Raw genomic sequence first — 20,533 nt, forward strand, 5'->3', positions numbered from 1 at the left:
GTTTCGATACATTACACATTACCCTTCTTATACGACATCGCTCATCATCGATTTTTTTATTACGGCAGTGTACCTTCCCTTTTTCTCTTTCCCAAAAGACACGGCGCCTTCATGTCTGAGACCTTCCAGGTGCACCCTATGTGTCTAGCTTATCGCGTGTAATACGTGCATTTGCTCACTCTAAACCGCGCGATGGCAACGCGCTGAAAAAGCAGAGGCGCTTACACCGCTGAATAGAAATGCGGGGACTGCGTCTTCGTGTTTCTGAGGAGCGAGCCCATACAGCGACGAAGTTGCGTTTTGCACTTCACGCCGATCGCCTGACCGTTTCTGCCTCATTTAAGCTTGGCGCCGTGAGTTTCGGCAACGTTTTTCAGCGCCTGGCTACCCTCGCCAGTTGCCGCGTGGCGACGTAGGCGTACCGCCTCTGCTACGCGACACAAGACGCTCAATTTTGGTCACATGACCACAGCCGGCGACGCCGCCTCCTACGCTTGACAGCTAGGTCTCTTATCTCAGCACATTTTGCAGCGCCAGTATGTTACACCATGCATGTCGATTTGGATATATCATCACCAGTCCAAAAGTTACTGGTACTCTGCGCACCCTTTCATTGGCTGTAAAGGTGAAGGTGGCACTACGATCCATAAAGCGTGGGTCACCCGCTGGGTCCGATGCTTGCCAGCTCAGTTTTAAAGCGAAATTTTTTTTTCCTCTTCTCCCGACTTTCCGGGCACGGCTGCCGTGGGCTTGCTCGCGCGCACCGCTTGGTTTCTTGCAACACCACCAGATGGCGCCCGCCTCAGCGCATACTAGTTGCAGTGACGAAGTTGTATTTCAAGAAAAAGTAACATGAACGAGAACCAGATGGAAAAGGAACAGGTGCGACAAATTTCAACTGCGAGAAAGCCGAAGAGAAAATTCCAAAGCGCACAGCCACAGGGCCAGACGAGGTTCCCGTTAGGCTGATTAGTGAAGCTCTGGTGAAATTCGTGGAAAAAACTGTAAAAGATAGAGGAATATCGGACAGTTGGAGACAAAGTAGAATTAATTTATTTTCTAAAGGTAAGGGGGAGAAAGATAGAATTCAGTCGTATAGACGTTTGACCATCGGCAAGATAGAGCTAGGTTAACAATGCCGGCAATCAAATTAAAGCTGCAAGCATAGGCAGAGAATAATGGCATCTTGCGAGAACTTCAGAATGGTTTCAGAATAGGTAGGCGTTTGAATGATAACTTATTTGTTCTTACTCAGTGTATTGAAATATCAAGAATAGAAAGGGTACCATTATATGTGGCCATTTTAGACATTACAGGAGCGTATGACAAAGTAGACCGGAACATTTTGTGGGTTATTCTGGAAGAAAAAGGCTTAGGCGACGAGTGTCTACAGCTTTTGATCGAGATTCACCTAGAAAATACCGTTTGTGCTGAATGGGAAGGGATGAGGAGCGAGGAGAAGAAAGTTGATATCAACAAGGGACTGAGGCAGGGGAGCCCTTTATCCCCAGTGCTGTTTATGACGTACAGGGTGAGGATGCAGAGGACACTGGAAGGAAGCAATATCGGGTGTAATTTCTCATACAAACACGCTCGTACAGTAGTAGAGCAGAAGCTCCCAGGTTTATTTTATGCGGACGACATTGTGTTGCTAGCTCAGCAGCAAAGTGATTGGCAACCTCTGGCTAATACCTGTGGTCAGAAAGGCGAGAATTGAGGCTTTAAATTTAGCGTTAGAAAATCAGGTGTTAAGGTATTCAATGAAAACAGTGAACAGACAGTGGCAATACAGGGCCGCAGAACACCTTGGGAAAAGAATATAAATACCTTGGTATATCAATAAACGAAGGCAATAGACATATGGGAACACATGAAAACAACAACAGTGAAGGGGAAGAGAAATGCAGCCATCATGAACGACAGAGTTCTATGGGGATACAATAGGTACGAGGTGCTGCGGGGTATGTGGAAAGGTGTAATGGTTCCAGGACTTACTTCTGAAAATGCGGTTGTTTGCTTGAAATCGGGCCTACAATCAGGACTCAATGGCAACCAAAGGCCAGTCGGACGCCTCGCATTGGATGCTCACGGGAAGATTAGAAATGAAGCTGTGCAGGGTGATATGGGCTGGACTAGTTTTTAAGTGATGGAAGCTCGCAGTAAAATTCAGTATGGAGAACTACTGAGGAAAATGGAAGAAAGTAAATGGTCTGGGAGAGCGTTGAGGTATCTGTACAGGAAAAACATTGATTCACAGTGGAGGAAAAGAACTAGGAACCTTAGTAGCAAGTATGCGGCCTGCAGGGTGGGCAACACAGCAACAAAGAATGTCAAGCGCAAAGTCAGAGATACAGAAATAATCTCATGGGTGGCGGCAATGTAAAATAAACCTGCCATGAGTAACTACTTAAGAGGAAAAAACGAAACGACATGAGAAACAATTTATGATAACTCAAAGGGAAGCTAACTACTTTTGGAAGCGAGATCAGGATGCTTAGAACACGCACCTATATAGGGAGATATAAGAATGAAGAAGATGCATGTGCTTGCTGCAGTGAAGCTAGGGAAACGATCGATCATGTTTTATTAGAATGTGAAAATATCTGCCCAGCGGTCGATTTAAGCACCACTAGCCTCGAAGCTCTTGGGTTCAGTGAGAGCAGGAGGAAAGTAAGTATGTGCTCAATAAAGATTAGTAAGAGGAGATTGGAAGATTGGTGGGAGAAACGGTAGAGAAACGAGAAAAGACGTAGACGTACAAAACAAAGTTCACAGTAGGGGGTCAGAAAATTTGGTTATGGGAATTCATCGGGGTTTTTCTCTTCTTTTTTTAACCTAGGTAGGATATTAGGCAGTATAATAGCAAGAGCTTGGTGGCGCAACCCACTGCCCAATTCCAAAGGGACCTTCATAACGTTCGTCCATCCATTCAGTGGTCAGCGCCGCCGCGGCAGCTGTTCACAGTTTGTGTATGGCACGCGCTGTCCTTGCTTTCCTATGCGACAAAAATGCAGGTAATAGGCTGTGGAGATTGCGTGCTGAGATGTGATCGTGTAAACATTGCAATCGTCCATCGTCTGACGGAAAGCACATGGAGCTGGCATTTCAACAGAGTGCTGGCCACGTATGCAGAAGGACCTCGTAAAGATGCACAAGCAAAATGGCGCCAAAGCGTGCATTCGGCGTTGAGGACACCCAGGCCCGAAAGAAGCGTCGCGCGTAATAGGAGCGTCTTCGCTACAAAGCAAAACGTGGTGCAGACCGCGAATGTATGTATACAATGTATACATACAATTACAATAATTGAATTAGGTACAGCCCCATACTTCGACTAAAGTTTAACACTTCTGCCACGATCCTGGCGATCTGCCATTGAGGCAATGATAACACTCAACCCTCTCATAGAATATTAACAATGACGCATAACAACGCCTCGAGCAAACACACCTTCCTGCATGTTCTGTAGACTACGCAGACAAGCAGCAGGGGTGCCCGCACGGTAACGTTTGTCAGCAACTCACAACTCTCGTATTGGACTAAACGTTGAAAAAATTTGATTCGCTGCCAAAATCAACACTAATTATCTTCAACAAAACAAACAGCATACAAAGCTTCGCTTACATCGATTTACACAGTGCGTAGGATGCGCATATTTTTACGTGGCCAATGAGTTTAAATTCAGTTTGGAATGAAATCGCTTTAGCCGATCCGAGGCATTTTATTGTGTGGGGGTATCGTGCGCAATCACAAGCGCAACGGTTCCCCTGTTTATCCTGAATGGACGCCTATCACCCTCCTTAATGTCGATTGCAAGGTACTCGCGATCACTAACTATTCTTCGGCGTTGAGGGCACCTGATGAGCTTTCTAGTTTGTAATCAGCAGGAGTCCTCAGTACCTGCAAGAAAGATACATAGGCTGTCTTTCCCGACTCGAGACATCACAGTATATATGGTGTCGCGGATTGCACGTGGTCATGTTGTTTTCTTTTTTTTTAGACGAAGAGAAGGCACTTCACCGACTGGATAGCGTGCATATATTTGGTATCCCCACAGCATTCGGCTATCCACAGTCATTTGTGGCATTACTTTCAGCCTCATTCTTTAGCATTCTTTTTTTGGATGCTTTAAACAGAGATCCACGTTTTCGGGGTGGTGCGCTGCCTGGTAGCGACATAGTGAAGGTGCCGCATTCGCCGACAACATTACATTGTCGCTTGCCAATGAACATAGCCTGTTACATAGTTTACGTCTGTCTGTTTCGCGCGGTTAGATCTCAAGTGCTGCTGTTAACTTCAGAAAATGCAAACAATATTTCATTGAGTCTCCGGACTCTTCACTTAGACCGGTTTTCACTGCAACCGCCCTCACGGATCGCGAGATCACTACAGTATCTCCTGCCGGCGCGAGGACAGCCGCGTTGCAATGGTGGCTTTGCTGTGTCTTGTGTGTCTGCCCACTGCAGTATACTAGCACTGCGCTTCCTACTACGTGTAGTCCGAGGTGGATAATGTCCGGCGCGTGTTCTCGGGTATTCTTCGGCACTGGCATTCGGCCTCTGCTGCTCAATCTATTATACATGCCAACAGAGGCCCGCATACATTAACGCTCCCTGCATTTTTTTACACTAACTGTCGCAATTGTTCGTCGTGTCCAGTTGATCTGTGGACGTGTACACGCGCTCCAAAATCCCATTCAGATACCATTTGCTCCCGTTTGCTTTGGGCCGGTGTGCTCCCTTTATTCCTCTAGTTTCGCCATCATCAGATCGCTCTTTCTAACGAAAACTCAGCATTATCCTGTGGCTAAAATTGTTATTTAACGGTGCACGATTATTCTTAAAGATAACTTTGCCCGGTAGCTCTTTGAATATTACTCAATACGGGTTCAAATATACTTTCAGTTACCCACATTGCAGGAAATACGCATGAAGTAGCCGCACTATCACTAAGCAAACAAGCAGGCAAACATGTTTTAATTTTCCAAATATCATAATGTGGTCGTCGTCACAATAGCAACAAGCAACCGAAGCCAACTGGTTTCTCTTTGCTTGTAGTGGGTGAACACTGCAAATCACTTTTCCAGCGTCATTGACCGCACATCGAAGAAACACAACTACCATAAAGCCGTACGATGACAAGCGATGGCGACAAGTGCACGGCTGCGTCCGCTTCAGGATTCGTTCTGGTGCTCTGAAATTTGGCTGGCTTCGTGTTATGCGTGAGTCATCGCGTACAAGGAGTGCTTCTATTTTTTTATTGGTTCTACAACACTTAACAAAAAAGCTCTCTAGTTGCGCTATGTGTTATACCTGGCTTTGTTATCCTCTATATTGTGCCCGCAATGCTGTACGCTGCTGTTTTTGGCGCGTGTGTGTAAATAGGTCGGGCATTGTCATCTAGTCTCACATTATTTACACTCTCTTCTAGAATGGTCTAGATACAATTCTTTAAAAATAAACACTGAACAAACGAAAGCCGTACATTTCAGCCCTCGCAATAAACTACATCAGGCACCACCACCTTGGTTAAGGACGGGTTCGCCACTCATTCAAACAGTTCCAGCAATCAAACATCTAGGTGTCATCTCGAATGAAAATTTATTATGGAATGATCACGTCGAGTTGGTGAACAAACTTTCAAAGGTTGACGGTATTTCGTTCCGACTGAGATAATTCTGTAACTGAGAAAGGCGGGCTAGTTGGTAGTAAATACTTGAATGCGTAATGTAACCGCGCAAGCGACAATGGACGAAGAACGAAACACACTGGACAAGCGCGGAAATGCCTCATGTGTAAGCGTAATAAGCAAATGTTGTATAATGCACTGTTTTCCTCTGTTGTTAATCATGGCTTTCTGGTTTGGAGTACAACAACTTCTACCAATATCAACCGCCTGCATCGCCTTCAAAAGAAAGCTGTCAGAAATAGTGTGATTGCTCCGCGACTAGAAAACACCGAGCCGATCTTTAAGGCACTCGGTATAATAACCTCCCCCCCCCCCCCCCCATCCCCAGCTGTGCGAAGCTTTACTCCTCAGATGGTATAAAGCAACTGCTGTGAAAAATAACTGTGTTTTGTGACAACTGTCCGTATTAAAATTCAAAGAGCTTAAGTACTTACTAAGAACAAGTTTGTAATGGTTTGTGCCTAGGACCCGTTGAAATTATCGTTGCCCAATGTTGTGCGTCACTCACCCGCATTTATTAAACAGGGAATCTCAATCGATATACGTATAGCTGAGCAATGCGACCTACGTTATCTCGTGTTTGTTATCTTGTGCTTGTTATCTCAAGGTTTTCTCTGTGAAAATGCTTTGGTGCTGTTATCGTATGTCCTCGTGTACCACTACCAAGTCTCTGCAAGGGTGCCTCGGCCTCGTCAAGCCTTCTCACTGGCTTTTATACCAGCGCACACAACATCAATAGGATGTTTATTAAACAGATTGTACGCTGTTGTATTGTATTGAATTTTAATGCATTGTACGGAGTATAGTGGTCGTTGAATCGTTTGTAGGTCGACCACCTCATAAGCTCCGCTTTTGCCTAGTGTACATCAGCTAAACTACAGGCGCGTGTGGTTCAGCCGCAGCATGAAATTACAAATGCAAAGTTTACGTAATTGCACAGTGCACGGGCACTACTTGACAGCGCAAAGGATACCCCAAATTTCCTTTTTAAAGCCGTACTTTAAAAGTCGGAGCAGTCAAAAAGTCAGAGACGTGTTGCAACCTTTCTAAACAACGATTTGTATTTCGAGGATACCGAAAGAAAAAGTTGCGCTCTCCATACACTCTCCTTTCGCGCCCACAAATTATGGAAAGATAACAATTAGATTATAAAGTCTATGTACACAGAAGATGAATGGGCTACCTACAGAATTTTTCTGAAGACTGGTTTAGAATGTTTTGTACTACTTGTTTTATGCACGTAGTTGGTTTAGTATCGTTTTTGAGCTTTGCACATTATCTATGGTGTCATTTGCAGACATATTTGTGGATTAATAAACTATACGTGTCAAGACGAATTTTGAATGACTAGGCGTTACATGGTACTGGCTTAGAACGACATAAAGTTGAGCTAGTTGGTAAGGATTCATTATGCAAAAAAGAGGTGAGGCGTGCAAACAGGACACAAGAGTAGAGAAGTGGACAACACGAACGCCGACTATGAACTGAAGAGAACACTGAGGCGAAAAACAGATAGAAGACACAAAACTCATCTGCGCAAGCTCAGGAATGGTAACACCACGTGTCAGTCGTGTACACGTGCCGGTCTACGTGAGAGATAACTGTTAAGTCACTTAATCTCTTCCTTATGTAAAGTAATCGAAGGCTGACTCACGCACGCACTTCCACTACTATAGATATGCCATGCCTCTACCATAAGTCGCGTATCTTCATTCTTATGCCTTTACAATATCGCGCATTCATCTAACTCTGGCCTGCAGTTACAATCTTCGCAATGTACAGCCGCCCTGATTTTTAATAATACAGCGCGAGCGTCGACTGAACTGCTGGTGAGCGCCTTATAACGGCGATAAGCGTGCAACAAGGCGAGAGTTCGCGCACGAGCCTTGTTGCCTTGTTACACTCGCCTTGTTGCACGCTCTTGTTGCACGCTTATCGCCGTTATAAGGCGCTCACCAGCAGTTCAGTCGACGCTCGCGCTATATTATTAATAATCAGGGCGGCTGTACGGAAAGATTAGTAGGCGATCCACCGGTTAACGACCTTTTATGTTCCATTAGCCTCTGATTGATACACCGTCCTGTTTGTCCAACGTAGAACTGGCCACAGCTAAGGGGAATTCCATAAACCACACCCATACGACAATCAGTAAACCTGTTGTTCTTATTGTGCTTCACTGGAGAAATATCTGTTAGTTTCTTGCTTTTACCTGCTCCTTTTTCCTCTCTACGGCAGCGCATATCTTACCTAGCTTATTGGGAGCAGTGAAAGCAACATTCACATCATATCTACTTGCAACTTTTTTAAGCCTGTGCGACACTGAATGAATATACGGAATAGCCACTACTCTTTCTTTTTGCTATTACTGCTTTGTGTAATCACGTCCGTCCCCCTCGAGACCGACTTCTTTAGGCGCTCAGCCACAATTGCCACTGCTACACTAGGATATCCTGCTTCTAATAGGCGCCGGAACTGCGCATTAAAACTGGCGCTCATTTTGTGCATGCAGGATCTGGTGAGAGAAGACTTAAGGCACGACCTGGCAATTGCGTTTTTTACTACTTTTGAATGTTTGGATTGAAAGTTTAGCAACCGCCTCGAAGATCTTGGGGAGTACTGCCAACCAACATGATTTTGCTCAAAGACCAAGGAAATAAAAACCAAGGTAAATATTGCAAAGAATAGGGGCAAACTTTGAGCCAATCGAAATGCCTGATTTCTGCAGAAAAAACGCCATGTCTCCACCCAATCAGCGTCAACTTCAAGTACATTGAAATAATTTCTAGAAAAGCTCCCGTGGAAGCACCGCATTTGTCAATAAATGCCGACTCTAGCACTTGATCTTTAATGCACTAATTTACTGAATTTAGCAACCCGTCACGAGGCAAGGAATACAGGTCTTTGATATACATACTAAAAGTTGTACAATCACCAGGATTTTCCTCTCTCAAATACTGAACTAGTGCCTGAGAATTACGCAAGCAAAATGGGTCTGAAAAATCTAGTGTAGCTAAGTAGTTCTGTAGGTAACTAGCGACACAGACCTGCCACGTATCTTTCTCTGACACTATAGCACGAAAAGGAATTTCTTGTTTATGGGTCTTCGCCGAGAAAAACAGTTCTAAGGTGAGGGATTTTGCTTTCTTGACATTACAGACAACCTTATCAAGATTATGTCTTGACAAGACATAATCTTGATAGACGTGTCAGACATAACTTGTCAAGACATAATCTTGATAAGGTTGTCTGTAATGTCAAGAAACCAAAATCCCTCACCTTAGAACTGTTTTTCTCGGCGAAGACTCATAAGCAAGAAATTCCTTTCCGTGCTATAGCGTCAGAGAAAGGGACGTGGTAGGTCTGTGTCGCTAGTTACCTACAGAACTACTTAGCTTCACTAGCTTTTTAGACCCCTTTTTCTTGCGTAATTCTCAGGCACTAGTTCAGTATTTGCGAGAGGAAAATCCTGGTGATTGTACAGCTTTTAGTATGGATATCGAAGATATGTATTATTCCTTGCCGCATGACGGGTTGCTAAATTCAGTAAATGAGTGTATTAAAGAACAAGTGCAAGAGTCGGCTTTTACTGACAAATGCGGTGTTTCCAAGGGAGCTTTTCTAGAAATTATTTCAATGTGCTTGAAGTCGACACTGATTGGGTGGAGAGATGGTTCTTTTTCTGCAGAAATCAGGCATTTGTATTGGCTAAAAGGTTGCCCCTATTCTTAGCAATATTTACCTGAGTAAGGTTGACAACTTCTTAGAGAAAGCTTAGGTGATAGCATTATCAAGATATTTCGTTACGTTGATTATTACCTGATTTATTGCATTAGGGAAGAATTCGATTCCGCTGCTACCTCAGTAGGTGAGCAATTTAAACTTTATGGAGGAGGATTAAAGCTTACCAAGGAATTTCCTCAGCGACACGTAATTCAGTTTCTTGACATTTCCTTGGTCTTCGAACAAAATCATGTTTGTTGGCAGTACTCCCCAAGATCTTCGAAGCCGTTGCTAAACTTTCAATCCAAGCATTCCAAAGTAGTAAAAAATGCAATTGCCATGTCGTGCCTTAAGTCTTCTCTCACCAGATCCTGCATGCACAAAATGAGCGCCAGTTTTAATGCGCAGGGCCGGCGCCTAATAGAAGCACGTCAGCCTCGTGTAGCAATGGCTCCTGTGGCTGAGCGCCTAAAGAAGTCGGTCTCGAGGGGGACAGATGTGATTACAAAAAGCAGTAATAGCAAAAAAAGAGTAGTGGCTATTCCGCGTATTCATTCAGTGTCGCACAGGCTTAAAAAGTTGCAAGTAGATATGATGTTAATGTTGCTTTCACTGCTCCCAATTAGCTAGGTAAGATATGCGCTGCCGTAGAGAGGAAAAAGGAGCAGGTAAAAGGCAAAAAACGAACAGATATTTGTCCAGTGAAATACAATAAGAACAATAGGTTTACTGACTGTCGTATGGGTGTGGTTTATAAAATTCCCCTTAGCTGCGGCCAGTTCTACGTAGGGCAAACGGGACGGTGTATCAATCAGAGGCTAATCGGACATAGAAGGGCGTTAACCGGTAGATCGCTTGCTAACCTTTCCCTACATTGCCAAGATTGTAACTGCACGCCAGAGTTAGATGAATGCGCGATTTGTACAGGCATAAGAATAAAGATACGCGTCTTATGGTAGAGGCTTCGCATATCTATAATAGTGGAAGTGCGTGCGTGAGTCAGCCTTCGATTACTTTACATAAGGAAAACATTAAATGCCTTAACAGTTATCTCTCACGTAGACCAACACATGTACCCGACTGACACGTGGTGTTACCATTCCTGAGCTTGCGCAGATGAGTTTTGTGTCTTCTTTCTTTTTTTCGCCTCAGTGCTCCTTTCAGTTGATAGTCGGCGTTCGTGTAGTCCACTTCTCTACTCTTGTGTCCTCTCTGCACGCCTCACCTCTTTTTTGCATAATGGTACTGGCTTCTACTATCGCCCTTAGGTTCGCGCTTAGATTCACCAGTTTGTTCCCAAATACCCAAACATGCACCAATTATTTCTTTCCCAAGGTCGGGCAATGCTTTTACATAAACGTTGTCACCTATGGCACAGGTCACGTGATTAGGAAAAAGAGCGGTAAAGAGATGTAAAACTTGCTATGGAACATAAATCCGTTCCAGGAACAGCTTTACTGCGTTCATTCGGGCGTCTTTCGTTATGGACAATATTTAGAGGTTACGATCGTCAACGTCATAAGTCTCACCTTGTGGAAGCACTTAGCAAACCAGCCAAGAATAATCCCCGCACCATCGTGACGTCAGACAGCCGCTCTCTTATGAAGTATGGAACAACCTGAGACATAGAAAAAGCATGACTTTTCGAAGAAAGCAGCAAATTAGCAGGTAGAAAATTAGGAAATAGTTATACGAAGTAAGGATTGTACTTTTATTGGCCGTATAAACTTTTAAACATTCACTTACTAACTAAATTAACAAGCACGGGTCACAAGCGCTAATGTAAACTTGAACACTTCCCTCTCAATGCTCGCGGAAATTCGCTGTCAAAACGCTGTAGTGAGGAATCGCGGCAGCAGCAGTGAGCGAATTCACCTCCGTGCATTTCTCGCTTCAACGCGAACAAAACTTCCAACGCACAAGCCATGCGAAGCTACCGACACTAAGCGCACTCTGCAAACATCCCAGATCGCTTTGAAAATGAGGCCCCCGCTGGTGTGCACTTTGGCCACGCTGCACATCGCTTTCAGGATACGGGGCACGCACGGCCGTGCGTAAGCACCAGCCGTCGGAGAACCCCCTCCCTCGGCTCGTCCCCGGACGTCACGCGCAACAGAAGAGAGCGCGCTTCCGCCCCGACTTTCCCTCTCGCGCACGCGAGATTGAGCCGCGTGCGCTGGCTCACCAACGCACGCTTTCACTCGCACATACAGCCAACGGCGCGCGGCGACGATTTCATCGCCCTTGGACTTTATACGGGACCTGACGACGACGGCGACGCCAACTGCAGAAATGCGGCTGGAGTGGCGATGTAATTTCTATCGCAGGAAAAGTTCAACCCGCCCTTTTTGCCAAATAAGCGACACACCATACCCCACTGAACAAAAAAATTAAATTATGGGGTTTTACGTGCCAAAACCACTTTCTGATTATGAGGCACGCCGTAGTGGAGGACTTCGAAAATTTCGACCACCTGGGGTTCTTTAACGTGCACCTAAATCTAAGTACACACCCCACTGAACAGGACGTTTTGAAGACGTCTTAGGCTAGCGAAAATGAACTAAAACAGCTACAACTATTTAGGACGGCTAGAAGACGTATTTTCACGCACGTCTGGAAAGTGTTCTGCGAAAGACGGCTAGGGGTCGTCGTATTAAGATGTCGTCTGCGCATATAATGCAAAGACGTCTTTGAAACGTCGTGAGAAGACGGCTTGAGAACGTTTTGCGTAAATGTATAGAAGATGGCTGTGTGTGTTTTTGAATATGTCTGAAATAAGACACGTCGGTGCTTTTCTCGGCTTACACGGCTGTCACATATCTTCCCAAAATGACTATACCTAGTATAGATACGTCCACTTCTTCGTACCCTCTCATAGCGTTCATATATGTACGTCACAGAAAAAAAGCATGGGTCGAGCATAAATTTGATAGCGCTGAACTAGATTGACAACACGCACATGCATAAGCCAACATCAATCAAGACTTTATTCAATACGCAATTTGGTTCAGAATAAATACAAGGACGTGCGTAAGTGCACGTGAAACAAACACATACCGGCGAAAATAATGCACTGTACGCTGCTCGATACATAGATACCGCAGTGCTTCAATGTTTTTTTAAATAGATATACCTACAGGTGACTGGCATTATTGTTTGTACTTTTTACTAAGAACGTGAAATAATTTTATATCTATGCTACACAACCATTTATCGACACTACAGCTCTTGCTGCACGAAGCGCAAGAATACATACGGGCCCGGATATATACCGCAGCATTTCTTTTTACTGTCGCCCAAACTGGCGACTGCACGAGCGTGGCGCCAACTCATAGCGACGAGACATGCGCACTTTTTCTCGCGACATTATGCACATTTTGCCTTCGCGCATCGCTTTCTCCGTGGCAACAGGCAATACGGAGGTTTGTCGGGGTGGAAAAGTCGATCGTCCAAACGCATTGTGTAATCACTCTGCATGGCACCAAACAATCCAGAAAATACAGTAACTATATATTGGTTTACGTAGAAGAAGCATTCAAGTAAATGTGGTGATACTACTGGGGATATTGAACACGGTGTATTTATTCGCGAACATAAAAATAAACAAGATCGTATAAATCAGCCCTCTTCAGCTTTCAAATAAATTCACCTTTGTATGGAGCACGGCAGTCGTGCTTGATTGCCACTCGTGACATAAAAAACTACAACCTATCGCGTAAAAAATGGAGTAAAATATTCAATGAATACCAGAAAGGATACGCCCAAATACTTTACAAACACAGCACATTAAATGCAGTCTAACAGTCGAGAGCAAACAATTTGAATACATTTACCCAAGTAACAGAATACGGTTCAAAGCAATATGACAACAGTACGACAGATCGCAGAATACTATAGATCAGCCAATGAAAATCGGCATAAGTAGTAAGTGCTTAAAATAACCTGTTCAAATGAAAATGTTAGTCCAAATTAACGTAGGAATGTTTTAACCTTGGTGAAGGTACCTAATAATTAGGCAAGGCGTCTGGCAAGCAGAAACTAAATTTTTTGAAGCTGCGATTCAGTGCCAGGTTGTAATTAAACTTGAAGCTCCGCTGGTTTAAAGGTGCTACAACCTTGCATTCGCAATATATTTAGCCCATGTACAAAAGGTAAGGCAGGTATTCATCAGATTTCATTCAATTACACTGTTCATAAAGAAACAAATAGCGGCGCAAGTCACGGTCCCCAGAACAAATAGGCGCTATGCATGTTGCACAGATCTGTTGATCATAAGACGAAGGAAAGCGAACTTTACGTAAGTCGCACTAACACCGTGCATGTTTGACTTAGTCACTTCCATTACAAAGACACAGCTGTCAAAACACAAAAGCTGACATCCTGAGGCCACGAATAAGCGAGTTTTGGCCTAACGAAACATGAAAGCACAATTAATTGTTCGGTATCCTATTACAGATGTGAACGCGCTTTTTATCTCGTTCATCGTTTCGCGACGGCAGGAAAAAAAAGAGAACGCATAGAAAACCACGAGTCACCCGCAACTGCATATACCTATACGTACACCTATTTGTGCGCACGCATGCCGTACAATACAGCCCTATAAACTATCTTACACTGCACAGTAAATGCAAAGGTGTCCGCTGCAGTGCCCATAAACAACATGAACATGAACAAATGCAACATACAATACGTATCCTTTGCTTCGACGCGCAGCCGTTCCGAAACGATAGGATTTGGCGCTTGTTCGTTACAAACGCGTGTCGCTGCCAATCCCTCGAAGAAAATCCAAGTACGGTCAACCTCTACAGACACAAAAGACGCAGATTCGCCGAGCACATCGGTCGTTTCGATGATTTACCCAAAAGGAAGCATAAAATACGAACGAAAGCGAAGCTGAACCCGTCAGGTGCTAAACTATACATGGATAAACACCGCAGAACGGAAGGAGGATAAGTTCGGAATTTTGCACTTTCTCCCACGCCCGACGGCCCAGGCGGCATCTTGACGCCTCGAACTATCACGTGACCGAAAGCCTTGAGCTCACCCTCACTCTGCCTTTAAGTTTTCTCTCCATACGTGCACTTCCTATCCTTCTCCCTTTCACATTTTTACGGCAGTAAGCAGCGCCCGGTTTTCCGGTGGAGTCGTATAGGTAGGCGCCTTTGTTTAAATTTATAACACTCGCAAAGCAAGCTCTGCATTTTGTGGTTTCGATGTGTTAACAACGACCCTTGTTGACCATAGGAGTAAGCGACGTCGCTTCTTTGACTAGGAAAACGGATCCAGCCTCGTAGATTCCTGCGTTTCGCCTACAAAAAAAAAAAAAGAAATATGAGTGCCACATGAAAGCGCCTTTCATGTGAATAAGCATGCTGCAGAATTCAGCAGAATAAGTAAATTAGTGCAAATTCCACAGGCGATTTACGTTATCATAAGACATCCGGTATTTTTGTCGATTATTACAGGCTGCTATGGTGTAGGGCTCCTAAGCACCGAATCCCGGCCACGGCGGCCGCATTTCGATGCGGGCGAAATGCTGAAACGCCTGTCTACTTAGATTTAGGCGCACGTTAAACAACAACAGGTGGTGTAAATTCACTGAGTCCACCACTACGGCGTGCCTCATAATGGTATCGTGGGTTTGGCACGTAAAACCCCATAATTTTATTTTTTTAGAATTACAGGCTTGCCAAGTATCCGAGTCGGGCTTTTACAGCGAAGCTGTATACCTCTACCGTTCAAGGAAATTTTCTTGTGGTTGTGGTAAGCAAAAAAAAAAAAAACTCCCCATAGGTGGGCCGGTCCCGAAGATAGTCCAATGACGGGCCGACCTGCGGCGGAGGTACAGTTTTCCAATAAGGGGTCCACATACACAGCTTCTCTCGTCATCCTTCTTCACAGAGGGGAAGGGCACTGAGATTTTTATACCGAAGATACCGCGTGAAAGGCACATGTAACTCGCCCCATCGTCACATGCTGGTGCAAGCGAGGTGACGAACGGTTCGATGCATTTCTCAATTAGGATCGCTTCAGCCCGAGATTACTTTTCCTCTTTCTTTAAATGCGTGAGCATTTCTATGCTTATCCAATGAGAAAAATCGTCCGTCCAATAAGATCATCGCCTTCACGATAGGGGTTGCAGCAGCGAGCGAATTAACCCTCTTGCTGCCTCTCGCTTCAACGCAAACCAAGCGGCGAGAACGCAGCGCTTACGAAGCTCAGCTTGCCGTGGCTCGCAGATCGCTTTCAAGATTGGGGTCCCTGCGACTCCCTTCAACGCGTGATGGTCTCCATCGCAGGTGGCTTTCGAGGAAAGCTAGGCCCGCGTGATACACAGCTGCTGCTATAGTATGGCTCGATGCGGATGGATAAGGCGTTACATAGCGATGACGGCGCATAATGATCGGAAAATCAGTGCGCCTGCCCCGTCTGCAACCGCCATCTGCAGTAGTTTTCCGGCATTATGATCCACCTTGCGCCGCCGTTCTCAGAAGTTCGTGTAGCCGCGTCGCTGTAATTTATACTGGTAGGATCAGGATTCATAACATTCATAATGACGCCGACGTGCGTGGAGATGAGTGGAACAATGCTTACGTATACATAGACAACTCCCAGAGGGATTTCTGTGCGAGTTCTCTTTTTTTTTTTTGGTGTGGGGGGCTCTGTTTGCAGTTTTTTTACCCATGCAAACTCTGCTGACAAAAATATCTCATGCAAGTAGTGTTCAATACGCTCAAATAGTACACATGACTGTACGACTTTGACAATTAGCGACTTTGCTATACTGTGCTGAGCACCTGTGTAAGACACAGGTTTTCAGAACCCGCATGGCAGTGTAATATAAACCTTGCGATTGTGATGAATAATGCCAGAAACATCATGTATTTAGTTCTGGCATTAGCAGAGTTAGTGATTCACATAAAGCATGGTACGGAATCGTGTTGTCCTTAAAAAGAAGCATTAACCGACAGATATTGTTAGGGTCATATACTATTTAAAAAAAAAAACTTGTACTATGACGCCAGACTGAAACATCCTGTACGGTTTAGCCGTCGCCAGGTAGGAATTGCGATACATGCCCCATCATCTTACGGACGGGTATTTCTTTTATCTGTAAATTTTGCAGAGGTGCGCACATACGCACGTAGGGCTCTGCCGTTTTGTACGGCCCTTCCTTGCGTCCGTGTTGGTTCCGGCTGTTAAACAAATCCCGCCAGGCCAGCTTCGCCTTTCCACGCTGTTGTTAATTGCTGCTTCGTTTCTTATTGCCTTTTATTTTATCAGCGCTTCATGGGTGGCCTGTGAAGTGTTACTCTCCTATAGCTATTTCCTCCAGAGCTCTCAGCGGAATGTGAACAGAAATTGCAATTTTATGGTTGTTACAAACCTTTAGCATAGCGCTATGCATCGTTCTACACCGTTGCCGCGACGGTCTCCGGCACAAGTCCGGTCGGTGCACGCTCGCTAAGCAGCGCCAATTGCACGCGTGGCGCGCTTTAGGCAATGCACATAAACGAGCTCGTAGCTGGCGGAGACAACAGCGCTATGGTCGAGCGGCGTGTGGTCAATGCTTCTTCAATCAATGTTCCAGTAGGTAACTGCAAGTTATGTGTGCCTACTCGCGCGTAGCGTCAAGCGTTGAGCAAAATCATCAGAGGCTTGTGGCGTTGCATTATTAAACTCAAGCGCTGGTAGACAGAACGATGCGTCAGGGAGCTGTTCTCTGAGGTGCTCCCTCAACGATAGGCCCTTCTTATTGGAAAACTAATTACTTGCGAGGCAGAAGAGGCCATTTATTAATAGTACTCCTGTGCCATAGATGTGTGGAAAGGTAATTTACAAGTGTCTGTATTTCATTAGGCAACATATTTCTGTTGACCCGATGTCGCCTCTTGATGCAAAACGGATGATGTGTTCCGATGTACGTAAGTTATTTTTAGCTGCACCGAATTTATCATAATTGCCTGTGCCAGATATCACAATTATACATCTTTCGAGAGAATTGGAGATAAATGTTGAAGTGTCCAACGAAATGCATTGGAGTTCCAAGTAGTTTGTGCTTCAGTGCATGAAAAAGCGTTTCCTTAAAAATTAAGTAAAACATTGCATTGTTACCGCAAGTTTCACAACCCATATCTAGAAACCACTGCATCCTCGGAATTCGTTCCAAGTTGATATGCCTTGTATACTCAATATCTACAACCAGCCGTTTTTAAAATGTCTATAAGATGTCTTGCGAGACATCTCAACAGTTTCAAAAACCGCTAAAAAAACGTCTCGCAAAACGTCTTAAAGCCGTTTTTGAAACGGCTACAACATATCGCAAAACGTTTATATCTCTTATTTGGCGGTTCATTACTCGGTCTTCACGATGGCTGTAAGACATCCGGCAAAGATTCGGTAAGACGTCTTTAAGATGTTAAAGATCTTGCGAAGACGTCTAGAACATGTCTTGTACAGCTTTATAATAAAGTGCAAGACGTCTTCGTGATCTTGCCAAGACATATTGTAGACGGCTAATAGACCAATGTCTGTCTAGTGGGTACAGTTCATCAGACTGGACTGTCTATGTGAAATTCCAAGGAGGAAATGTCGCCGTAATTTCATAAAGGATTTTTCAAGCCTTGTTGTATGGCAAGCCTTGAAAGCTTAAGTAATCCGACAAGGAATATTAGAGGTGCAGAAAGGGAGGAGAAGCCGTCAGTAGGGAGTCCATTGCACTTTCCTGAGTGCGAGCCTCCGGAATCGACCTTTGGCATTTGCTTTCATTGGCTATTTTTACTGCGCGCTTTTTTGGTAATATTTACCATAGTAAAATTCACAGAAAGTACTGAATATGAAAACCTGCTATAACCACTATAACATACGAGCGCAATTATTTATAATAAAAGAAAGCCAAGAACAATATCGGTATTCACGTACTAAAGCAAGATAAATCACAATGAAACCCGAAGATAAAGAGCGAACGAATGAATGAGCGATACAAATCGATGAATTTACCGCGGTGTTCCCAGTCAAGAGTACACATGTAAGGGCAGCAAGATGCGCGAAAATGTATTATTTACTGCGTTTCTAAAGGCATATAGTCCCAAGTTAGAGGGTGCAGAGGGCCCCTAGTGCAGTTGGTATGATTTAAGGATAAAATAAACGCGCGTTGCACAGAATGATATGGCTACTGTCTTTTTCCGAACATAATTGGCTGTGCTCTGCAGGAAGCGGAAAGGAAAAAAAGAATAAACAAAAATCGTGCTTTTCGTACTGGGGCCCGTTCCGTAACTTTTCTCTGTACTGCTGCCAAGCGCTAATGTTGCGCGGTCGGTAGCTCAGTGATTAGCGGGTCTGCCTACCAACTGTACATCTTCCACGGCGTCGTGATTTTGATAATACGAAGTGATATTGTATTGGATGCCGATACGCAACAATGTTCCGAGTTCTGAGTAGTTTAGGCCCTCTTTCAAGAAGAGCTAAGCTCACCCTCTCTGTTTTAAATGCAGTCTGCTAAATCGACAATGGGAACACGTCTTGTAGATCGATCGTAACTATTATTATTACTATTAATATTTTATATCATCATCATCGCACAGCCGTATCTACTTTGATGGTAACGCTAAATGTGCCAGAGCCCTGCTTTACATTGCCTTTCAAGTTCCGCAAATTTTAATTAAAAGACGGAGCTAACTACGCAACATGTGTTTGCACACGCAGTTGAGACGTTTTTGCAGACATAATTTTTGCGAATGAGTCATAAAATTACTAACAAAAACTTCACAATAAGCTTTTCCTATCACAATTCTAGTGCACCCAGAATTGTGATTGTATTCATGTTTGAATTTTCAATGATATTCGTATTTCAAGCCAACTTCAGTTTTTCCTGGAGCGCTTCTGTTCGATATTCATCATCAAATCTGACATACAGTAAGCTGATTTACCATACAGGACCCGCCATCGTTGCTCAGTGGCTAAGGTGTTGGGCTGCTGAGCACGAGGTCGCGGGATCGAATCCTGGCCACGACGGCCGCATTTCGATGGGGGCGAAATGCGAAAACAACGGTGTACTTAGATTTAGGTTCACAAAAATCCGGAGTCCTCCACTACGGCGTGCCTCATAATCAGAAAGTGGTTTTGGCACGTAAAACCCCATAATTTAATTTTACCATACAGGGGCGTGGGCCTCTACACAGCGTTAAGCTAACGACTACGCTACAGTGCTCATTAGAGACTGAAAAAATCCGTCGTGGCTGCTTCCGCCAACCTAGAAGCAGCTGTGATCAGCTTCACCGAGCTTGTACCACGATTTGCACCACGCAGTAATCTACGTCACTGTGTGGTGACGTAGACTACGTAGATTACGAGACGTAGATTAAGCGTTCTGATCATGTGCACCTCCTGCAGCAAACAGTTCCAGGTACGTCATACTCAAACTGCCAATCAGTAACGGCGTATTTCCACAAAATAAATTGTTGAGATCTGCTGTGAACACCTTTTTTATTGTTGTTCTAAATGTTTGCCCGAATTTCCCGATTAAGTTCGGGCAACTGGACTGAGGTCGCGAAGGGACACACGATGTCGTCTTTGCCGTTTGATATTATCAGATCCTCACTAACATTCGCTGATAAAAATAATCTAGTAGTCCGAACATGCATTTGGTCTATAAGAGCTCGCACCAACCTGATGACTATGCCGGGATGCTGAGAATATAATAAGGATACGATGCAATCTCTACCTATAAGTGATTGTTCTGCTTGTATGCCACCACCACAGTCTCTTCGCAATAAATAATCATCAAGCCTAGTATAACAGTCTAAGTATTCGTGTGAAATTGCACGTGCTTTTCAAGAAGAGTTTTTCTGATTAGCGGGGATGATTGCAAGACCTGGAATGCTGCTATACAACATATGTACTTTACCTGGTCGTAGCTGTTGATGGCACCGGACAGGGCTAAATCACAATCTCTGTACCAGTAGATTATTGCCAAGGCTCCGACTGCTGACGTTAGGAAAAAGGTGATTACGATAACGGCACCGGTGATGACTATCCTGCAATAATGAAGAAAAAGAAGTTACAGTTTCGCCAGAAAGGCGAGGCATCGATTCCAATAGTAAATTAGCAGACAGCCACACAAAATAAG

The 20,533-nt window shown here is 44.4% G+C and overlaps 1 protein-coding gene across 1 annotated transcript in view; it reads right to left on the reverse strand.

Annotated features, from left to right (window-relative positions):
* The window catches only part of LOC142591194 (sodium-coupled monocarboxylate transporter 1-like), a 125,517-nt gene that overhangs the window by 45,233 nt on the left and 59,751 nt on the right, over positions 1-20,533 (reverse strand). Inside the window, exons 7-8 of the mRNA XM_075703559.1 lie at positions 20,312-20,441; positions 10,935-11,023 (exon numbers count right to left, since the gene is read on the reverse strand). Coding sequence (XP_075559674.1) covers positions 10,935-11,023; positions 20,312-20,441 — 219 coding nt within the window. The remainder of the gene's footprint in view (positions 1-10,934; positions 11,024-20,311; positions 20,442-20,533) is intronic.

Source organism: Dermacentor variabilis, chromosome 8 (assembly GCF_050947875.1).
Source record: "Dermacentor variabilis isolate Ectoservices chromosome 8, ASM5094787v1, whole genome shotgun sequence".
Classification (NCBI taxonomy): domain Eukaryota; kingdom Metazoa; phylum Arthropoda; class Arachnida; order Ixodida; family Ixodidae; genus Dermacentor; species Dermacentor variabilis.